Here is a 24491-nt window from a genome sequence, read left to right as displayed (position 1 = left end):
GGATCTAAACAACGATGTTAGAAAAGGTTACCTTTTGTATTACTTTAAATTCAAAGACAAGATAAACATTCCTATCATATTGTTTCATATGCACCATTTCCTCATCAGTGTCTTTTTAAAAATCTATCAGTTAGTTTACCTTCACAAACACATCTCTGGGTATACCAGAGAGAAACTTCATGTATATTTAAAATTATTATTACAAATTAGGAAAAAGTGTACCTTTTTGAACCGAGCCGATATGTAAAACCCTTCACCAAAGCATAAGCATATTAAAGCTTCAAAACAAAACAGATGTACAAGTTCCATCAGTAGCAAGAAACCACTCTATTCTCTCTCCCCGTATGCAGAAAACAGCTGAGTAACTTTTATGGAAAACACTCAAAAAACCTTCAGGCGCAGGCAGACATCTACTGTGGAAAATGTCAACCCAAAGAGTTAAAAGTTTGGCAGGTTTATATAAGCAACTGAAAGAAGGTTTCATAATAGAGTGTTAGGCCATTTTAATTGCAGAAATCCCTCCCAACTCTGCCAATAACATATTAATGTACATTGCATCAAATTTTGCTTTGAGTTAATAGTTACACCAAATTTACATTAGTGTAACTAAAATCAGAAACTGACCCTCCAAATATGATGAAGTACTTGGAGATCTTGCTAGGCCTTTAGAGCAGGGAACGTCGTTTATAATGTATTTGGACAGAGCCCAGCAAAATAGAGCGTAATTTCGTTGTGGCCTTTAGGCGTGACTGTAATATAAATGTAATAATAATAATAGTAATAATAATAATAATAATAATAGTAAGTGTTATAGAATTGTAACCTATTATTTCCTCCTTAGCGTGTGGTGAAGAGAAGTACGTATTTGGAAAGAGCTCATGTTTTCTGTTTTTTTGCTATCAGGAACTATTAATTTACAGGAATCTTTGAAGCTGCAGTTTACAGATACAATTCTCTGCTGTTAACAGGCATGAACAGTTTACCTTTGTGAAACAGTATGGATTCTCTCATTTCCCTCTAAAATCTAATGATGGAATAAGATACCAATGACTGGGAAAAGATGTTTTGTAGAGAGCAAACCAATTGAGGCCTCTGGCAAGTGGACACAGCAACAGTGTCTTAAAGCATCTCAACTTGTTCATTGCACTCTCATGGTTTAAAAAACATAAACTGAGGTAAATTGCTCCTTGTCATTGACAAGGTGTGGTGGTTCCAAAATAAACCCAGACTGTTGATTTAAGAGTAGGGCTTCTAACATTTTCTATTACTCTAATAAAAGGTAACATTCTGGTAGAATGCAAAGGTCTCTCTATTTTCATTGGCTAAGTCTAAGCACTCCATTTTTTGAAATGACCCCTTCAATGAATTTATTTAACATGGTTTACCAATATTTCCAAACTCAGCACGCTAGGTCATGGGCCCTGAATGAAACCCTCAAAAAGCATTAATAAACTGTGACAGCTGCCCAAAAGCTTTCATTCTTTTTGTTTAAACATCAGATTCAAGTCAAAATGCAGTGTAACCTTTGTTGAAACTAGCCCAGCTAGCATGAAAAAAGTCAGAATGAGAATAGGTGTCAGTAGTCATTGTTAGGAAAAAATCCAATCTGTAGCAGTAAATCTTATGGACAGATGAAGCAACTCTCAGATACCAGAAATTGTTTAATATAATAAGCTCTCTTCACTTTGTACAAACCTGTATAAAACATATTATCTTGAAAAAAGTGCACATGGAATGCACTTTTTTCCCCAGTACATATCCTGTAAATTAATAATTAAAATATTTTTCTATCCTCTTTAAGATCTGTACAGATTTTGCCTTCTAATTGAGAAACTCTTTTACTATTCTTACTCTAAAACTAAGTTTCAGAACTTGTCTGAAATTACTGATACACAGACATAATTTTAAAATAAAAATTCACATGTTCAGACAGATACAGTAGCCGTAGACATCTATTGCAACATTGAGTTTCTGTGCTTTTCTGTTAGGTAGAAAGAGTTTATCAGACTGCACAGCAAAGTCCTTAAAGCTAAACAGTTCTGCAAGTGTAACTGAATACTAAGAGACTAATTAAAAGTCACTGGGAAATACGGCCTTTTAGAAAGTCCCTTAATTACGGTAATATTTTTTCTATATGCTTGTATGATTCAGCTTATATCTGAAGGAATAAAGATTTTTTTATCTTCTAACAAAATAACAGAGTTTAGGCTCTAGATCTGTGTTACACATTTTCAAAGTCCATGCCAGACCTAGAGTTGCAACAGTCCTTTAGGGAAGAGTGCTATAAAATTTAATAAAGATTAAACTAAAGAGGTTTTACAAAAATTACTCAAAAATATGCAGAAAGTATGAAACAGGGTGGGTTTTTTTGATTCAGGCTATAGAATTTTATAGCGAGGATGTGTTATTACATTACATACATAAAACAATTGTGAAATAATTCTGTACGACACTTCCATTAGGATGCAAATGTATTCTGAAAGAGTAACTCTTCTTTTGAACTCTTACAGTTGCTCATAAGTACTTTAATTTTCTAGTTCTTTCTTCCTGTAGTCTTTAAACAATAAACTGCTTCTTCAAACAATATATTATTTGTACTCACCCCCTTTTCAATGCTCCCTGTTTGGCAAAGAGTACCTTCAGCTGCTGGAATGCTGTTGGTAACACAGCGGTTACTTTTGCTGAGGCACCAGAGCTCTCTACACACTTCCTAGGAAAGAAGGCAGAAGCAAGCTGATTAGAATAAAAGCCTAAAATTGCTTCTAGTCCTCATACACACAAATATACACAAATTTGTTCTGAACAGAGACTATTAAAAACTGGGCTGGAGAGGTAAATCTATAGATGGTTGTGAAATATTCTGGAGTGATTTCAAAGCCACCATATTTTACCTAAGAATATTCTGTCAAAACAAAATCTGGAAGCATCAAATTGTAGACTACAAGAATGTGATTTTCACACCTGCCATGCAAGTAATGTTTTATAGTTGCTTTTTTCTTGATTAGTGCTAATACTGGGCTTAGTATATTTTAGCGTTGCTTTAAAAGTAGTCTTCAGATGTGCTGTAGTATCTCCATTACTGTCATTATCTGCCTCAAAATTACATAGTAAAAGGGTACTATTAATTTTTAAATATGAAACAGCAACAATTGTTTTTGTTTCCTTTAGTTAAAATCAAAGTTTCTGAGCTCAGACTACTTGCACTCCTCTTCTGTAATACTTCCTAAAACAGTGCACGTGTATTCAGTACTAACTGAGCTATGTACTAAAATATTTCCTTTAGGGTTTTTAGATTTGCAGCTGATATTTCATAAATGATTTAGCCTATCCTATTTCCCTATGTTGTCAGTGTTAAACAAACACAGGTTTTCAAATTATCTTTTTTCCTACCATATTTTCGCATTTGGTTTTGCATATTTACTCATTTACATTAAGCCAGTTCTGTTGACATTGGAGATTCATCGTTAAAACTATCTAAGGGTTGAAATTCATAACGTGGGCATGATCCAAAGTGAGCTGAACACTGTAAATCTTCATAGCTGCTTCAGTTGCCCTTGAATTCAGCTATGTATGCAGAATGGAATCAGAAGTGTTTTGCTTTTACAGTAAATGACTTACATGATAATCTTTGTTGTAATATTTCAAGATCTGTGCAAGAGTTCACAACCTGCTTATAAATATTTTCTATTTTTAAGTATTTTTTAAATTTGAGAGATACTCAGATCTTCAAAATTATCTTATGATTGTCATTACTATTGCATTTTCTTTAACTGCTGCTTGAAATCATATCTTACAAATAATCCTTGTATAGATTCTATGGCTGAACCTTCGTACCAAGAGCAAAAAGGAAAAGACAGTGTGAGTAAATTAAAGTTATTAGGTGCCCCCCTGCCCCGCCAAGTTCATTGTTTCTCTGAGGAAATGAATGAGTACCTGGCACCTCGGCTACCTTTTCTGTACACATCAACAGGAACAACTGTTAAGTTTTACCCTAAGATTCATGTTTCTTGCATTGTACTGCATATACAAATGGATATATTTATACATTATTCACTAGCAGCTGCAGTTAACAGTTCAACAGTACAAGCTTTTCTTGAATAATGCAAAATTCTTTTTCAAGTTTAAAATCAGCTGGTGCCATTCTTGCAGGATTGTTAATACAGTGGTTTTAGTTTCATGATTGGTAGAAGCAAGGTATCTTTTTAAAAATCCATTAAAAACATACCATATTAGAATGGCCTGAAATGATGAGGAATGAGTACGGATGATTTCTGGAGTTTCCATCCAACTTTTGACAATTAGAAGCTATTTTGTCCTATTTGGCTCTATGAAAACAAGCGAATTGTTGAGCCTCTTTTTAGGAGAAATATTGCCACTTGTAAAAGCGTACCTGCAGCCAATGTAGAACTACCTTACTTTTCAGATTAGAATTTATCGTTGAAGAAATGCAAACAGTATAAATATTACTTAAATCTCTGAATAAAACACCTGCTTTTGCCACTCAGCTGATAAAATTTTCAGATTAAGATACACACTCACAAATAAATATATAGTTTAAAATATCAAATACAACAGGGAAAGAACAGAAGATCACAAAGATTCTTGAAAAATCTAACTAGATTACAAATTTCAGAGCCATTAAGGTGCTAAAATTCAACACTAAATCAACATGAATCCAAACTTCAATACAGTATGGATTTCAAAGTGAAAACCTAAAATTGGTTCCTTTCAGACACAGTATGAGGTGCTCCTGTCATAATCCTGCCTTATTTACTTTTACATTTAATTTACTTGCTCATTTTGTTGAGCAAAATTAGTGTAATTTACTTGCTCATATTTCATGTGTGGTTTACATTGTCAAATCGTAATTAAAAGTATCAGACTGTGACAATTCTACTTGTGACCTTGTGTTTATTTTGCATCTATCAAGTTCAAATGTTTAAATTAATAGCTGTGCTGACTTTGTGACATTTGGTTCAATGTTCAGTGTTTTGAATGTTCTAAAAATTCAATTGCATTAAGAAACAAAGATTTCAACCATTCCGATACAGACAGAAGCAAAAAATCAGATCTGGATAACAGTCTGGAATTTGAAAACATCTATACTTCAGGGTGATTTGAATCCAGAATTCTGGTTTGTGCTCCAGAGTTTACATGCAGAATTTCAGTTTTGATATGCCTACACAAGTATACCATCTATATATTAATATATAAGGGGAAGTAATAATTAAAACATATATTTCATTGCCAGGCTAACCTATCACAAAGAAGAGTATTTAACAATTTCCTTCCGATAGGATTCTTTATGTATACTCAGGGTTCTTCGTGGCACTAGACTCCTCCAAATTCCCTGTACCAACATCACCCAGACATTTTAATTCCAAACAAATAATCAGCTGAACTGTGTGAATTAATGGATAGAGCACTCCAAAACTATTTTAGTCATTCATCTGTTGCAGGATAATTCTAAGCACGTCAGCTCACCTCCTTACTCCACAAAATAAGAAAAGTATTTTCCTTTTTCCTGAATTGCTTTGGGAGATAGAATAAAAAGCACTATATCAGAACTAGATAATATTACTGACATAGTCAGTAGTCCTTATTCAGACAACTCAGCAGGAGTTTGCCTCAGTAAATCCCTAAAGATAAAGCAGAAGTAATGTAAAATTACTATGGGCTGTATCATACTACTAATATTTGCGCAAAAATCTCTGCTTAAATGAGAAACCAATAATGTTTGAGACAGACAGACAATATCGCAAAATCAATAGAATATTTCCTTAAGGAAAATTACGTGAAACACAGAGGATTTATTAACTAAAATAACACAATGTATCAATTTGTAGAAATAATTTATATTAAAACCAAGAAATTAAAGTATTTTTGTAATTTCTTTTAAATATAGCCAAACTTATTTAAGAAGTTGTTTATTTTCCCCTGCTCTTTTGCATTTAAAAGAAAGAGTAGAATCTGAAGTACATTCTCCATCACCCTGTACATGAAATGAAAAATAACATTAATAGTCATTTGAAAACAAATAAGATGACTAAAAAGAAGTGGAAAATCCATCTGTGCTGTTATTTCATTAAATGAAAATGGGATTATACCAGGTACTATTATGGCAATGTCTTCTTTATTTTCAGCTGATTTTGGAAAGTTAACAGAGAAATTCTGACTAAGGTGCATAAAGCTTTCTGTTCTCCAGCTCAACCCTATACCTGGTACTACCTTAGTTTCATAGTTATTGACTTGAGCTATTTTCTTACTACCAGCAACCTATCTGTAACATCTCTAAGCAATTGTTTTTAATAAGCCAGCCTTAAAAACATATGAGAAACTGCCCTGGAAAGGTCAGGCCCAAAATCACTAGTAGAAAGTATTCTGCTTTTTTCACACACTAACATGCACGCACACTTGCACACACCCCCACCCACCCCCACCCACCCCCGAACATAGGGTCACCCTTCAGGGTAGCCTTTTCTTCAATGGCGGACACAGGATGAAGCTAATATATCTTTTGCCAACACTAAATTTGTGCAAATAGTTCACTGAAATTAAGAGAAAGAAGCATAATGTGAAAATTAATCAACGACCTCAAAGTCAGACTCCAAATGTGTGGATTTAATAGCCATTAATTTGTAAAGCAAACAAGGGAAAGTGTTTTAAAAATCCAGGGAACATAAACTGAAGCTGAGGCCTTTCACAAGATCAAGACAAGATAGATGACAACCTGTAACGGTGTATCTTAGGGCTCCATGACTTCAGTTTGGAATTCGGATGCTTGTATTTGCAGTAAATTAAACAAAGCTGAACCCATCTAGAGAAAAAAAACAGCAAATCAAATTATCTTCCTTTTGCCTAAGTGTTATCAATGATGGAGCCTCCTTCTGTTGTGTCATGCAGAGTTACATATAGGCATTTCAAATTATGTAACATCTAAGCATCCTATATCATAATCATCATAAATTATAACAATACAGCACAATGAAAACTCAGTAATATGAGCAAAGATCAAACTGCTGTGCTGTTCTTAACATTTTCAACACTAATGAAAGCCTCCAACAAAAAGTTAGCAGTTTGGCCCATAATATTAAAAAAATAAGATGGGTAATACATTCACAAGGCATATTAAACTATTATAATTTGGGAGTTTAATTTTTGTTCCTAAAATTTTAAAATGTTAATTAGGCTTTTATGTTACTTCAGCACGTTTAATCTATAATATGCTGCACCTCTTGATGAGCATTTGCTAAAACACAGCACAAAAATAATCAGCTTGAATTGTAACTTACAATTCAGACCTGAAAAGCATCGACCTAGAGTATTTTCAGCCTCACTGCTGAAATACTGCTGGCAATACAATTAGAACTAGAAGACTATAATTATGGGTGAACTTCAGAAAGTTCAAAGTTTAGTTCAGATAAGCACCCAAAAGTTACCATTTTAGTGCTCCACTACCAAATGCTCATTAACTGGTGCAGCATGTTATGAATCACAACATGCTGAAACAATGTGAAATAGAATCCGAAGTTTAAGTCATACATTCGTATTATGTTACAAGCATTCTTTCCTAAATATTGGGTGCTTATGTGAACCTTATGGAAACTACAGAAGCCCCACAAGGTCAATCACCTCCAAGTAGCATCTTCCCTTTCAAACCCATGCAACCTATCCCATCTTTATTCAAACCACATCCCAGTATCTGGAATCTCATTATTGCTTCTACTGTCATCTAATGCGCTCCTCCTGCTTTGATCACTAGCTTCCCCTTGCACTTTTTAAATAGCTTTCATAAGATCCAGGCATGTTGATGTTACATCTGTGTCAAGAGAAAAAGAGAGAGAGAGAGAGAGAGAGGAGAAGCAGAAGCAGAAGCAGAAGAAAAAGAAGAGGAAAAAAGAGAAAGAGAGAAAGAGAGAAAGAGAGAACGAGAGAACGAGAGAACGAGAAAGAGAGAAAAAGAGAAAGAGAGAAAGAAAGAAAGAGAGAAAGAGAGAAAGAGAGAAAGAGAGAAAGAGAGAAAGAGAGAAAGAGAGAAAGAGAGAGAAGGGGTTTGGAGACAAGGTAGTCCTAGGAAAGAAGAAAGAGGACTACGGGAACTCGTTAGAAAAAGATACAAAAAGGATGTAAAATACTTTAGGATTCAGAAAGAGGAAAGCAACTGGGATTTCCCTTGGCTATACACATCCTAATCTTAAAAAAAAAGAATAAAGCTGAAAGTGTTTCAAACGTTCTTAATTACAGCACGATTCTGTAAGTCCTTACGCAAGAAAAGCTTAAAACTTTAATCATTCTAAACGCAAAAGGCCTGTACAATAGTGATGAGAGGTTTTGCACTTTACTGGCCCGACTTTATGAAATAAAAAATAATGGAAAGGTATAATACTAGGATCTTCAATTCCTCTCTTCACCTCCACATACTTTTAATACCACTTTGTGAGCAACGTAATGTAAGTCCATCTGATCGAACTACTCACGCTCTGCTAACAAACACCAAGTATAAAGCGACTTAGCCACGGTATGATGTATGAAGCTGAGGGAAAAAAGTCACTTTTCACTGAGTTACTAAGTGCTATGTACAGATTCAACTGAATGCATAATCCTAGTCATAGAATCAACGGTGAGGGAACAAAAGGGAACCGGTAGTTCTGGTGCAAAGGTACACCAGTGGCTTCTCTGCCTTTCCTTCTGAAAAAACAGCTTCCAGAATCTGCTTCCACCTTCCTATTAAAACCCTACATCAAGTTTAATACCCCTCTGTATTTAACTGGAGTAAATCACATCAGTGTTTCATGAAAGAAGTGACAGTTTACTTCACTAACATTAAAGTTGGGATCACCTGATTACAAGGGTCAATTGTAATTCAGGCTATTTTGCCCTTGAATAAATATTGTAGAACTGTTGTGTATAGCAATTCGTCTACTCTCCTGGATTTGAAAGTTAGCTGACCAATGCTGTTTTGTTTTGGTCATTACTAACTAATTCAGCTAAACTATTCTGCCTCTGAATTGGCATGTGGCAAAGTAGGAAGCAGTGAAGGTATGACAACTGCATGTCCTGTATTTCTGTAGTCGACACTTTACCCAACAACTTTCATTAACAGTAATTAACTTTATGGCCACTCCCCATAACTCATTAAAAACTTCCTCGAGACAACTAACGCAAGGGACCTATTGAAGGCAGCAGGAGGACTCCTTATTCTGAGAATATATCCTCATTCTGCCCATTTACAAGCCATTAAGTTCATAGCTTGAACTCTATCTGTTATCCAAAACGCACTAACAAAATGTGAATAAAAACTGGTATTTGAGTTTAAAGCTATTTTTGTTGGCAAACTAACTGGAGAACTTAATTGCAAACATAAGACCCTGACAAAGAAGAGAGCTACCTGTCAACAGCTAAAATACATTACCTGATGTAATGTAAACGCTAGTATGAAATACAAAGAGTGGTCCTGCTGATTTCAGTGAAGCCATGAATGCAAAGGAAAGGAAAGTTTCTCCCCTTTTGCCCCTACTCAAAGTATTTACTGACACCAATGATGGTGGAAAAGCATAAAATGCAAAAAAATATACTAAAGAATTGTAAGGCACTATCTCTGAAACCCTTGCTAGCAGCCAACAGCTTCACAGATCATAAAATGCACCACAGCAATATCAACCATATGCATAAAGTATTAACTACTATTAAAATGTCTGAGGTTTTAGCCTCTGTCCTAAAAATGTGGGGACCAGCTCTAAAGCAAAGCATTATTTTGAACCACAAAATCTTTAAGTTACAGTCAGGCATATTCCAGGTATTATTTAAACTCATAAAACAGAGAAATTCAGAATCAAGACTGGAACTCTTTCCTGAGTTAACCCAGAAGCAGCCAACAGCCAACTGTTATTAGGCAGATGCTCAAAGGTTAAGGAGGTAAGGAGTCAATAAAAAAATTTCTCCTTACACTTACCTAAACAAAAGGATTGAAAAAGGTTCTGAACTATCAGGGGAACTCGCATGCAAACAGAGCAAAGGACTGAGACACACTTGACAATCAGCAGGAGAGAATTCACACTGCATCACCCTAGAAGATGTAGCATATCCACTAGCTACATAAACAAACAGGAACTAGCACTGTTCCTAATAACCTCAAAATCTCCCACTGCAGTGAATCCAGTAAGATACCTGAAAGCATGTATTGCCTTTAGGAAAAAGCTATGTGTCTGTATTATGTGGTGAAATTTCCACCACTATAATTTGGCTCACTGTAAGTCATAAATTTAATGTTCTCCTGAATCTGAAAGTGTACCCTAAAAATGAAATATTTTAAGTAGCTTGAGACATTGCCTCTCAATTCTTTATTTAAAGTATCTATTTCTTCACTTAAATTCTCTAAAATTGCCACCATCAGAAATGGTGGAAAGTATAGTATAAAGAACAATGCACATGTAACATTAGAAGGATCACTGTCTACTTGTTAACAGGTAGTTTTATTTTTTCAGCTCAAAGAGCTAAAGTGTCTCTTTGAATTCTTGTCCGACTTAATGGGCTGAAAATACAGCGAAATCTCACCAATAGCCACAATGCTTTTGCTGGAACAGTTCTGTCCATAAGTGACTAAATAATTTAATTAGGTCTAGTACTTACAATAGCATCAAAACAACTACCAAAGAGCTCCTTTTAAGGTCAGATTGGTTCCTTGTCAGTAAACACACACACAGAAACTTGCAGCCCCTTTAGTACTTTAGTTCTGATGCCTTAATCGTTCAAACACCTCTCCCTGTATTTAAGTTCAAGTTCCTCACTGAGAAAGGCTTCAGGGACTTAAACGTGCAAAATTCTTTGCAGGATTAGGACATGATCTATGATCAAAAGCAACAAACAGTTTAAAATAAACATACAGAGGGAATGGATGAGGAAATATGGGAGACAAGGCAATGAACACAGAATAACATTCAAGCTAGATGGTTGAAAGAGGTAATTTTTCTAAAGGTTAGTAAGACGTTATGACAGAATTCCAAAGCAGAAAGAACATGAAGATTTTCCAAGTTACTTTAAAAACAACTATCTCAACAGCTACATCAAAGCCTAAAGGAGACTTGTTATTTTTTGGCCTTTAATTTGAGAGTTCGACGGTTTCTCTTGTCATGTCTTGCCATCACAAATCAGTAAAGAACAGAGCAAGAGAAAAAGGCAAGCAATTTTGTTTAAGATTTCCCTTTGGTTTAGAATTTATTTCCTTCTGGGTTGCTAAATCCCATGTTGGAAAGCCTGCTCTACCCCTTTTTTACCCAGCACTTCAAATAAAAGGGCCAAAAGAAGTGCTAGAAAGAAGTTAGTATATGAACTAGGTCCACTGTTAATTAGGGATTTTTACTATGTTTTTCCATCCATAGTTGCACGTGTCTGTTAGAATAAGATCAATGAACTACTAATGGCATCTTCATGTGAACAGTACATCAAATAGAAATATACAAAGCACTGACTGTTTACTGTTGATAATGAAAGAGTTGAGCAGAGTATTCGGCTTAGCTTTGCCTGGTATTTAGATCTAGTTCCACTACTCAGTTCTAAAAACTCTTTCATATATGAATATGTCTTTCTTGTGTGGATACTTTCCATCTACACTAGCAGCTTCCAAAGACATTTTTTTTCCCCTTCAAAATTATCACTTGAAATCCGTACAATCATAATCATCATGATTGCATTTTCAGAGCATTACAGCCATGGCAGATAATATTTTTAAATGTAGACACTGTTTTAAATGCGTATCATTTCTTAGAATGGGTATTACCAGACTTCCACAATAACCTGTTATATTACTATATGCAGTCTGAATCCTATTATTAAAAATAATAAACTTATAAGTTATGCTCACATTGATGGCACACTGAGGAACATAATACACTATATTAATTCAGAGGAATTGGTAATGTCACATGAAGACATAACTTCTTTTAACTATTGCCTCAATTGAGTGTCGACCTCTTTTTTGTAACTATAAGGGAATCCCAACAAAAACTTTAAAACAAAAAGCAGAAGGCAGAAAGCCAAGGTTACCTACACATCTTCATTACTTCCAATTGTTTGTGGTTTAGAAACTGGTTTATGAAAGAAAATATACTGTGCAGCGTGATCATCACAACAATGATTACATAGTTCAACAGTGTTTGAAAAAAATAAGATACATGTGGAAAAGTCAAGTTTTGCACATTATTAACTTCCCAGTTTAATTTAAAAGGTAGTTTATCTCCAAAGGCTGTGCTATAAATCATGGATTAAATACCTGCAGATTTCCTTAGTCTGAAAATAAAAGAGTGCATGTGATGAGAATTTGAAGAAAAAAGAAAAAAGAAAAGAAAAAAGCTATGACTTAGATGTAGTGACAGGAAACAGGACCCTTAAAGAACAGTGGTGGGAAGTAAGAACTTAAAGAGGAACAATGAAGGCTAAAAGAGGTTTGGTGAGGGATCAGGAGTAGAAGACCCAGTGAGGTAGTCAGCCAGCTACACACAGCTTTTAAATCCTTTGCACAATGCGATCTGCCAAAGAGGCATCCCAAAAATAATATTGTATTTATCACCCCCAGGATATTAAAAATAGACTTTCTTTGTAGCTAGCCTTTAGAGAAGTAAATAGAGTATAAATTCAATGATTACATTGTTTTATTTGAATAATCTAAAAATTAAAATACTATTAAAACTATTTACTTTTAAACCACTAGATATGTTTTCAAGGTTTATTTAATTTAGTCTCTGCTGATTATTTAACGACAAGCACAGCAGAATGCATCCTTTTACTACGTACTTTGGGCTGCAAGATTTTAAATAAGTATTTACAAATTTAGTGCATAATGGCCTCAGTGTGGAGGTTTTTATTTCTACTGTGAATTTATTTACCTTAATTATTACTTGCAGCCAAAGCTTAGCTATTCAGTATTCTGTTCAGCTATCGAGATTCATGTTCCTCTGTTCCCATAACCGTAATTCATCTTTCCAAAAAGAGATCTGAACAATGTGAGAAACAATAAACTCAATGTAGGGGGAGGATGGGGGGGGGTGGAGAGAAAAGAAAACCAGACCTGACAAATTAATACAAGTACAAAAGTAATTTCAAAATGTAGCTTTAAATTGAAAAGTTAAAGCCAACACAACAGATTTCATGTTTCAAGATTAATACAACATAAACCTGATTTCATTTAGCTGAAATCAGGGAAAATTCTGTAGTAAATTCAGTAGAAAATTCTTTACAAGGAGCAGAAAGTAGAAAATTCTTTACAACTGTTCTGGGCTCCTTTTTTTCCTAAAATTAAAGAATTCTTTCCCCAGCTCGTTGTTACCCACACATTTTGGTGTACAGTACACACAAATGACTCACGCAAAAGATGCAGCATAAGGATTAAAATGTACCCTTTGCTTACGTATGATGGCACCAGACATGCTATCGGAAATCTGTAACCCACTACTGCATCTAACTAAAAATTTATGTTATAAAGGAATATATACAAATGACTAAGCAGAACACTCAGCATAAGGATTAAGACTTCTTACCCCGTATTTACATTGGCGGGATGTTGCTCCATACTGGAAGCGACACTGTTCATCAGCATCATACACCTGACCTGGGGCCACAGCTGGATAAAGAAAGTCACGCTTGGGAGGCTCATTATCAAGGCAAGTACCACGGCCCGAACTGTTCAACATAAAGGACCAAATCAATTAGGAATTCTACTGACTGTAAATCACAGTAATGATATCACGTATCTAGTTCTTACTTTTAACAGCACTGGGTGTGAAACAAATATGATTGCAATAAACAAACAGTAAGATGGTACACCCATAGTAAAAAGAAAAAATAATTAGAGGGAATTAAGAGATTAAAATCATCTTCCATCATTATTATTAACAAAAATGCTTATTTTAGGTTGTGAAATAGATTTCATGTATTATCTTTTAAAGTGTGATAATTTCTGAGCCACACAAGACTGATTTTCATTTTTGTTTTAAGATTCCTATTTGTTTTCACTGAAGAATAGCTACATTTGGTCACAGAATGAAAATAAACAAATTAAGCAAATAAAAAAAAATCAGTTTACAATTCTTAATGACCCTTCTGATCCTTCAAACAGCTAAGTACAATCTTACAGATATGAGCAGTTCAGTTGGTTTATATAAAAGTAAAACACATTTAAATTCCAATACGACTAAATGTTTATAGGATTAGGACCTTAACATGCATGCTTTTCTTCCATTTGAGTCAACAAAATAGTTACAGTGGTAAAAATTCTGCAGGATCTCCAAATTTACCTATACTAGGGTGAGTGAAAAAATTTGTATGGATCCAAGATCTTTTCTATTGTATTAATAAATTTTAGTCTTAAAATTTTATGTTAGAACTAAGATCATCATCTCTGAAAACTTAAATATTTTCTTCTTTTATATTCACTGTTTTGCTTGGTGGTTGGTGGTTTTTTTTTTTTCAAAATATGCCCATATTCAACCACAATATTTTAGTGTAGTGGAATAAATAATGAAGAAAGCCAAATGCAGACAGAGTTCTGTTTAGAAAACTTTGTACTTTGCTAAATATAATTAGTCAGTTTTATTTAGTCAGTGTGCATAAAAGAGGACAGATGCTTTTTTACTTTCATTTCACATGTGATTAAGTGAGGATTTTTAAAGAATTCTTATGCCAACACTTTAAATTTTTTTCCGACATTCCTACAAATTTTGCCAGCACTTATGTTTTTTTCCCAAATCTTTTCCATGCACCTTGCCAAAGGAACATAATTTCAGAAGTTAATGTTCTACACTGTTTTCTGGAGATCTCCAATTTTCTACACTTTTCATCTGCAGATAAAAAAAGAGAAAAAACCTCCTTTAACTACACATTTTTTGTTCACCTTTTAACCATATTTTATTAAATTCTTTGAAATACTACAATAAACCCTTTGGAAAAACAAAGAAACAAACAACTGCCAACCACTTCAGAAGAAGGCAAACAACAACTAAGGCAATAACCCGGTAAGTACAGAAAAAAATACGATATTCGGTTACTAATCCCAATGAATTTAGTGTGATTCACCTGCGCGCGCGTGCATGCACACACACACACACCCCTCAGCTGAAATCTACCTTTAAAATATCACCTGTGTGGTTCTGGCATAAAAAATAATGTACTTGCCCCTTTATTCCACTTTTCATTATTGCAAGCATATTTCTTTTCTAATAGCAGAAGCTGGGAAACTATCCTACATTCTTTTGAAATATTTCAGTGTTGTATTTTGCATGTATGAGGAGTACATGTTAATAATTCCAATATGAAAATAATGCAAATACAATCTGATTTTTCTGCATTGTCTGGACCAAACTGCAGATAGGAACTTTGCTTAAACAAGCAGTGGAAAGTTCAGCATTTGACATCAGCTTGAGCTAGTACTGCATATGAGGGGAACATTTCCATAGATACCAATAGTGCAGAGTTTGGTCAGTAAACTGTGATCCTGTAAACAGACAGGCAAGGGCACAGCATTTAAAAACCCTCATTACCTTCGGTGACTGTCTCCATAGGCATATGTACCCCTGCAGGGATTTGATTACAGAGTCAGATCTAAATCTTTAAATTCACCAAACTTGTAAAGTCAAGTCCGTTCCTACTCTATAGGACATACAATTGCAGAAATATAAGTTAAAATCCTTGTAGTAAATACAAAAATATGCCTCTTCTGCTCTAATGACAGGATTTTCACCATAATGAAATAGTGTTGTAGTAGCAAAAAAGCAAGAAAATGACTTCTAAGCAGTCATTCACTTACTAGCTACATTACATCACCACCTCTCAGACTGAACACTTCTCTTTTTCCTTCTGCTTCAGTTCTATTATTTCTCTCAAGCAGTTGAACAAATGACACATTTTACAAACTTAGTGTGAGAACCTGATACTGTATTGTGTGAATTGAAGTATTTTGGAAAAGAAATAGCACGTGTTATAAAACACATCAACAAAACCATGGACTTTCCATTGGTAATGAAAGGTCTCACCAATGCTGTGCAAAGGATGAATACAGGCTGAGGACCATATAACCCTTCCAAACAACTTCTATTGGACTCAGGAATCATGTAATACTCTTGAGTCTATGTCCTTGTTCTTCTCCTTTTCTCTTCGCTCCACCAAGCAAACCCCAGATACTTGAAAAAAAAAATCTGCTAAATCTAGGGGAATGAACCAAAAGGATGCAAGAAGAATAACGGTATCGGAGCACTTTATAAACAGAGATCTAATAGTTATTATCAATCAGGCCTACAAAAGTGAAATATACCCTTTGTATAGATGTAAAAAAGATAATGGGAAGGAAAAGAATGCCCAAACACCGTCATCTCTGCAATTTTAGAAAATTTCTACTCACAATTGCTTTTGTGCTTTGTGGTTTTATCTTAAATAGGAAGCATATACAAAGTCAAAAAACCTACAGGATATCCCTGCAGACCATTTACATTTCTGAACAGGGAGTGGATAAATCTTCAGTGTCTGCAATAGAAATAAGATGATCTCAAACTCATCCTTACATTCTATTTACTCCACAAGATACTACTAGCACTCAATTTTCCTAATTTTAAGTTAATTTCATGAGGTTTTATGGGACATAGTGGGACTCATTTAAATTATAAAATAGCTAAGCTTGATGTCATTTCATCCCAGTATTCCAGTATTCTCTCAAGAGATCTTTGTAAAACACTCCACAACATAATTTAAACATTGTTTTGTGTTTTAATATCACAGGATAGCAAACTAATCTTCTTTTTGGAACAGTATCAAGGATACTAGAGCATTCTCTGAAAGCTTAAGATCTCAGACATGCTATCACTGCTAACTGCTTGATCAAAATAACAGCAACCAGCGTTGCTGATTCAATGTTAGAATCTTTACAGACTGAACAACGCAAAACTGAGGATCATCACGTCTGTACAGACATCGCTGTTGTATCCAAGGCCCATAAAGAGAAAAAGCAAAAACCACAGATGTAGACCTTTCAGGGTTTATGCTCCTATTACAGTATCTATTCTCAAATATCTCAGCAACATACACAGTACAACACAAGTCCTTCAATGGTTGAAGAAAATATCCCAGAACACTGGCACTGAAGATAGGTTTTGAATGTTACAGAACCGGCTCATTCATAATAATGATGTAGACTATAATGCAAGCTATGATTAACAATCATAAATTAAATGTACTATAAATATTTGTAATTATCTGTTACAGCTAAACAATCATATACATAAATATATGGATAGTATACATAATATTTTATTTAATTCTGTTAACAAATTACCCATTAAAATACGGAAAAAAGCAATAGTAAAATTTATTAACTATAAACACAGTGCTTTTTATACATATACGTATGAAAACATGAATTATTTACATGCCTATATATAACATTTGGCTCCTAACAGAATCCTTACTTCATATTTATTACATACTTTTCCTGAGTAAAAACTGATTTTTAGACAGAAACAGGATATATTTCTGTACAGGTTACAAAAACTGCTTAACTTGACATTAATTAATAAACTCTGCGGATTGCTCAAGAGTCTACAGATAATAACATAAATATTTGCAGAATATTTCTTGCAGGGCCAAAGTAATGGAAGCATGATTTGGAGTGGCATGTTTAAAATTAAAATGAACCAGGATAGGATTACTAAATGAAAACATTCTTGAATGTTAGGGAAATTCAGATATTGATGTGGATTTACCACTCACTCTTATGATAAATTCTACTTCTTTCCCATCTTTTATGCAGGGCTGGCTCTATGTTTTATTATCTATTTCATAGCAAAGAGTCTCTAATTTTGCACAATCTTTTCATAATACTCAATTTTTCTTTTGTTTAGTAGTAGATAATTTGATATTTCTTTAATGTATACTTTCTTCAATGTATACTTTCTTCCACAACATGATCTATGTTACAAAGCATTCTTCCATTTATTTGAATAATTATCCAGCAGCCATATTAGAAAAAATCTGTTGGTCCACCTATCAAAATCTGTTGGTATCTGGCCTTGAGAGTTTGGGAGATAAGCTATAAAATATTGGGCCAATTTGTTGTTCTATATTTCTTTCATCAAACATTCTACAAATAAGTTAATGGGAATCTGCTGCTGATTCTGCCCTTTACAATTTCTTTAAATTTAAATAACTCAAGAGGTAGACGAAGAGTAATACTTGCAAAGTCAAGGCTCAAAAACATATTGCCAGCCCATGATTACAAAAACTGTTGTTTTTTTTTTTAACTGGGTAGCCTTTCAAGCAAAACATAAGACTTTCAAAGTTTCAGAATTCTACAGTAATTGGGGACATATCCTTTTTATTCAACTACCTGTTCGCTGGGGGAAAAAAAAACCCAAACCTAGTAACCTTTAAAGAAAAAAAAAGCAAATTATAATCCAAAGTGTAGGTCAACAGATAATACTGAATGTAAATTTTGTCCATTGATATGTAGAGAGAGATATGAAATTTTAGTATGATTGATATGACTTTATCTTTCAAAATTAGTCTTGGCTTGTACTTTTTTTAAAAGTTAATTTAGATTTCTGGAGTACCAGGGGACTGGCCAATGTGCCATAGACAGCATATGAGGCATATATAGACATATCCTATATTTGTCTTGCATATCCACTTATATGTCCAAGATTCTTGGGTAGATGATGTCTGGGCCCAAACATTGGATGATTTTTTATATTGTCCACACGGGCTTGCTCGGACGAAGGTAATTTTGGCTCCTTTCCAGAGTTAGAAAGGTGTAGTCTCAGATCTAAATCCTGCTGTATGGCAATCCTAGAGACTCTCCAAGAATTTCCAGTGATATTCAAGTAGTTTAAAGACTCTTGGTTCTTCTCCATTCATCTTCAAAAGACAATCCTGCCTTTGAAAGACAGTGTTGGCCACCTGGCTTCTCACACCTTCTCCTATCTAATACTGACAAGACTAACAAACTATAATTCCAGAAGTCACCCAGATTTTGTTATTACAAAAGTAATATTAAGTAATATACTTATAAAAGTAACTGAATGAAGAATTCTAAGCAGAAAGTTCTCTTCTTTACATCTAGGTATCTGCATGGCTCTGTAGGCACACTGAATAAATATATGCTGGATATAATGAAACTTGCATGTTATATATATTTTTTTATATATATATATACACACATGCTGCATGGAATGAAATTTATACTAATTGGTTTTCAGTCACAAACAATATTTTTAGGCTTGGTTCACTTCTCCTATAAACAGATATTAAGGGTTTCTACTCCTCTCACAGGAATCACTGTTCTCTGACACTGCTCTCCAACCCTTCAATGCTCAGTGAGTATTTCTGCATTTAATTCCATAAAAAGTTAGTGAAATTTAAAGCCATTGTTAGCACTTATTAACAATTCAGTTGATAAACTGAATTGCAATAGTTGATAAACTGAATTCAGTCAACCTTTCACTCTAACATAAAGTTTGACAGACAACAGCTATTATGTGCTAGAAGGAATGTTTTCCCAGAAAAAAAATATTTTCTTTGGCCATTTCAGAGCCTGTGCTGGCTGGCCATCCTTCTTGAGAGTTTTGATAGATCTATTAGCAATACATAGCTTTGCTTTGTCTTACTGTCATCCTTTGAGCCATATTCATCCTCTATCCGGCCATCCCGCAAAATAAATTGCTTTCCCAACCAGTGTCTGACTGAATTGATACCTTCCAAGTGATACTTAATGGCTATTCCTCAGTAGCCTCAGTCTGGAAAATTTGTTTCTGGGTGTAATTCTAAGAAAGCCTAGAGGAAGAGAAGGATGAAGGTGAGGCTCTACGTTGAGTGTCACCAGGATGACTTGTGTTTCAAAATGCTTCTGCCTGATGATAAAGGACAATGTGGTATCTGCACTACAAAATGGCACACAATGCAAAACTGCTGTAGCAAGTGGTGACCCAAGTTGGTAAACTAGTAAATCCATATTAATCTACCTTACCATCTACCTTACCATATAATACTGTAAACACATAATGAGCTTCTAACAAGATTCATTCCAGCTGCATTATCCTGGTGCCATGACAGCCCTGCGCAAACTTGTATCCAGATCCAAGCCGGTAAATCTAGAAGGTGTTGCCGTATGTCAAACAGACTCACGGCCTCAGGTTTCTGCTTGGGTATCTGCATTTCATCCCATCGTGTTCTATCCTTCTTGTTAGACGTAGCTAATGAATCCTAAACTAGCCATACTCAATCAGCACAGAAAAAAACACTTGTCTTCCTTGTTTGTAGCCTACTGGGTCCTGTCCCAGCTGTTTTACCATTCTTCAGGAAAAATGCAAAGAAAGGCGGCAGATTCTCATCTATCTGGAATAAACATCTGGAGACACTGATGACAACATCTTGAGGCTTTGCCTCTAAAGCTCTAAATCAGCATTTTTTCCTCATCTGTTGTTAAGTTATGAAGAAGCATTAGAAAAAAATGAAATCATTTTTCCTGTCTGGATGCAGACTGTTCTGCTCTTATAGGAGCAGTCAGGGAATTGCTACCACACGAAACTTGCTGTTTTTCTTTGCTTCTTGCTCACTGATCATTACCTGCAACAGAAAAGTATCTGCTCTTAAAGCTATTCTGCCTTAAGGAAAGGTGTGAATGGGTAAAAATAAGTGATCTAGACTTCTGAGAGCTGTCCTGCAGGTACCTGTGTAACTCCATCTCAATATCTTCCTGCTGTCATTGAGGAGATGACATGAAAAGTTGGGGAGAAAACTAGCAACTAGAGAAAAACCCTACAGTTTTACAGTTCTACTTTATGAAATAATAAAACAACTATTTTAAGAAAAAAAGTATCAATCCATTTATAGGATATTAGAACCACAAACAATAAGAAGCATGGATTTATAATGAACACATCATGTTTGAGAAATCTGACATTTTTAAAAATAGATTGCAAAATTACTAATGAAGGAGAAGTTATCTTTGGCTCTTAGTATGTTATTTAACACAGTATCCTATACAATTGGAAAATCTATTCATAATGGCAATGCATAAAATAATGTTTATCCAAGATGGCTTTGAAAAAAGCAACATCTACATTCCAGGTTACAAAAATACAGCTCAAATATCATAAAAGATAATTTGTTATTGAAGCTGCTATGTGTAGATTTTTTTACTCTAGCTCAAATATCACTTAGTATCTTCAGTAACGATTTTTTTATGAAATTCACAGATGGCAGTAATTCAACTAGAGTTGCAAACACTGGCAATGATAGAGGAGTATCTCAAAAAACCTGAAGAGATTAGAACTATGGGAACAGATTCACCAGAGTACTATTCTGGCTTTACGCTAATATACCTACAATTTCACTGGCATCCCACAAGACCTCAAAATTAAACTTAACAGTGAATTAAATCTCAGGAATGGAAAAGAATAATGGAGATGCTACCAGTAAATAATAAAATAAATTTAAAAATTGAAGTAGAGGAGGCACAAGCTAAACGTTTTTAACTGGCAGTTAAAAATCTGAAAGATCACTGCACACATATAAAGTAAAGAAACAAAGTTTGTTCAGACCAAAATTGAAAACTGTGTGGTGCGGGAACATTATGAACAAATGTTCAGCTCTATTAATTTGCAGCATAACACAAGCCATAGAATTTTACCACGTTTCTTTCTCTAAACCCATAATAAGAAATTACTTCTTAACTTCTGAATTATGTCTTCATCAATAGACAACTTATTGTCAGGACAATTATGAGATCAAAATGGAGTTCAGAGGAGAGCAACAAATAGAAGCAAATGAGACAAAGAAGAGCAGAACTGTAACAGGAAGAAACAAATCCCCAAATGCTACAAGAAAATACCTGAACTGTAAGCTTACAGTCAGAACTACTAAGCTATGAAATAATCTCTCAGAAGAGATACGAAAACTGTATTCTTTGTCATATTTAAAACTAGGCTGCATGACATACTAGAAAGACTACTATTGGGAACAGTGTTAACAGAAATGATCGGTAATGATAAAACAAAAAATATTTGGTTTTTTATAATGGTTAAATGAATACATAATGAATACATATATCTCTCCCGAGAAAATAAATTTCTACTGTGAGAAACCTGTATCATGCATGTATGTAAGGATGACTTATTCAGTGTACTTTAGTTTAAATACTCATCTTAAACACTCCAGTACATAAAATTAGGTGGGTGCACAGTTCAGTGGAGTGATACAAAATGCCTTAACCTGATACAGTAACTGAAGATAACTTTTTTTTCCTCTGAACTCCACCAACACTAAACATCTCTCTCTGCCCACTGACTCTATAGGGAGATGAAGCACCCCTTCAGACCAATTCAGTGATCCTCTACGTTGAGGGGGAAGCTACACTGGAACCAAAGTAAAGAAAATTTATTGTATGGATGGGTTCCCTTCAGGTAAGAATCAGAATACGGCACCTTATTCTGAGGTTACATAGCTGAAGGAAGAGGAGAAGCTCATTTTGTTCTTAGTAGTCTCATGGTTAGACCACTTGACTGGTTTAAGTCCATCTCCTAAAATACAGTAAGTATCTGAATTATTGAACAACCTTTACTTCTTAAAGGAATGACTGCACTGATGACACTGAACCTACCAATCAACTGCCATTTGCTCCCATAAAGCCCATCTTATGCCATTTTAAAAAATCCTGTTATTAATCTGTTCTCAGTGAACTCACAGTTCTGTGTTTGTCTTCCACAATTTAAAACACATGTAAGGGCTTAATTATGCATCATATACACCAATGTATACACTGATATGAGCACATTTTTGAGACTAACGAATTTTGACTGTTTAAATTTTTTCAATCAGAAGTAACATTTCAGCTAGCAAATCTGGATAAAAATCACCACAGAACTATAGGTTAGCACAATTTTAAGGTATTAATATAAAGTTCTATGCCATCCTCTCCTATAATCTTTATATTCTCACCAATGGTACCAAAGAACATTGATAGATAAAAACCTGCAATACTGCATGAAAAAAATCTGAAGAATGAAATATACAAGGAACAGGGCTACAACCTTGTTCCCTTCATTAGATTTCCTCACATTATGCGTGTATTTAAAAAAAATACTTCCCATCATTCATAGACAAATTCCACCCTTCTCTATTTCTTACCCTCAGATTAATGAAGCCATGAGATACAATCAGCACTTCAAAATGTTTTGAATAGATTGCAAAATGAGAACTGTAAGGTGGGGCATAAAGCAGAAGAAGCTTTTGCCGTTACATAGAAAAAGTGCTCAACAAAACAAAAAATCATAAGTGACTTGCTATATTTCTGTCTGTTCATTCTAAAAATGTAAACCATCAGAACAGGTCACTGTATCTCTACTATTTATCCTGAAAGGTGTCAATCTTTTGAAAACTCATGATTTTTCTTGAGAGATTACTTACTCTAAAAAACTGGTGATGTAATCCCGACTGCAGGCTGACCAAGAGAAAGGATTGGTGTTTGCTGTAATATGAGCTGCCATTAGCTTTGCTGCTTCATGACCTTTGGTCCCACAGGAATTTCCAATTCCATCATGATTCATACCAAAACTGCCCAAAAGAGGAGGAGAGAAACAGCCCATTACTCTTCTACAGCATCAGACATCTCTTAAAACTTAATGTCACCTTTACAGAAATTATGTTGGAACCAGAAGGACACACTTAGTACAGGAGTATAGTGGAGAATCAGGGTCAGTTAAGTTCTCTTCAGCTTATTCAGATCTCAGAATACTGCACTATTACCTAACTTTCTTTTCTTTTGAAATACTTTACTTCTTTTCTAAAACTTTTAAAGAAAATTTAACAATATTCTTGCAAGATAAGTACAGAGCACTCAGTCCTTATTTGGTATTGTACCTGGAAAAGGAATATACATTGTGGCACTGACACTTGGATTAGTAAACAGGGACAAACAGAGAATAGGTGATGTTGCTGTAACAGTACAGTATAGGCACACAGCAGCCAATGATAATTCAAGCAGAACATGGGCTTTGCAATTCCCGGGGCTGTGCTGTATGCACACTCCTACTTTGTATCCATTCACAGAGTGACCTGGAGCACTTCTGTTCAAGCTCTGCTTTGTCACGGAATGTCGGAATGAAGACTACTGAAAATCACCAGAAAACACGCTAAGAAACATCCGGGTGGCACTTGGCCAACAGAGATTTCCAGGCAAAAAATTAATTAAATTTCAACAAAGGTGATACGACTGTGGAAAAAGAAATATGGCAAAAGAATCCTTATGTCTTAGAAATCGGGCGCTACTGAAATACACCCTTGGAGCTATAGATCGTCAACATAACCATCGAATTAAAACTAGGAGTAAATTCACAGAGCATCTATTTGAAAAGACTTTCATTACAGACTATCCGTAGTTAAATTATTACTGTTATTCCTAAACAATCAACAACATATACCTGACCGGCCTGACATAAATGAAGCACCTGAACAGAGTA

The 24491-nt window shown here is 34.7% G+C and overlaps 1 protein-coding gene across 3 annotated transcripts in view; it reads right to left on the bottom strand.

The window, feature by feature from the left end:
- ADAMTS6 (ADAM metallopeptidase with thrombospondin type 1 motif 6) overlaps positions 1-24491 on the bottom strand; it is a 150265-nt gene that overhangs the window by 56065 nt on the left and 69709 nt on the right. For all 3 annotated transcript variants that reach the window (XM_075136489.1, XM_075136490.1, XM_075136488.1), the window contains 3 exons: positions 23440-23586; positions 13533-13674; positions 2603-2710 (listed from right to left, as the gene is read on the bottom strand). In XM_075136489.1, the coding sequence (XP_074992590.1) occupies positions 2603-2710; positions 13533-13674; positions 23440-23586 (397 nt within the window). The remainder of the gene's footprint in view (positions 1-2602; positions 2711-13532; positions 13675-23439; positions 23587-24491) is intronic.

The sequence above is a fragment of the Calonectris borealis genome, chromosome Z, assembly GCF_964195595.1.
Source record: "Calonectris borealis chromosome Z, bCalBor7.hap1.2, whole genome shotgun sequence".
NCBI classification, from domain to species: domain Eukaryota; kingdom Metazoa; phylum Chordata; class Aves; order Procellariiformes; family Procellariidae; genus Calonectris; species Calonectris borealis.
The sequence above is the reverse complement of the archived record's forward strand: the minus strand, read 5'-3'. Positions and strand labels throughout refer to the sequence as shown.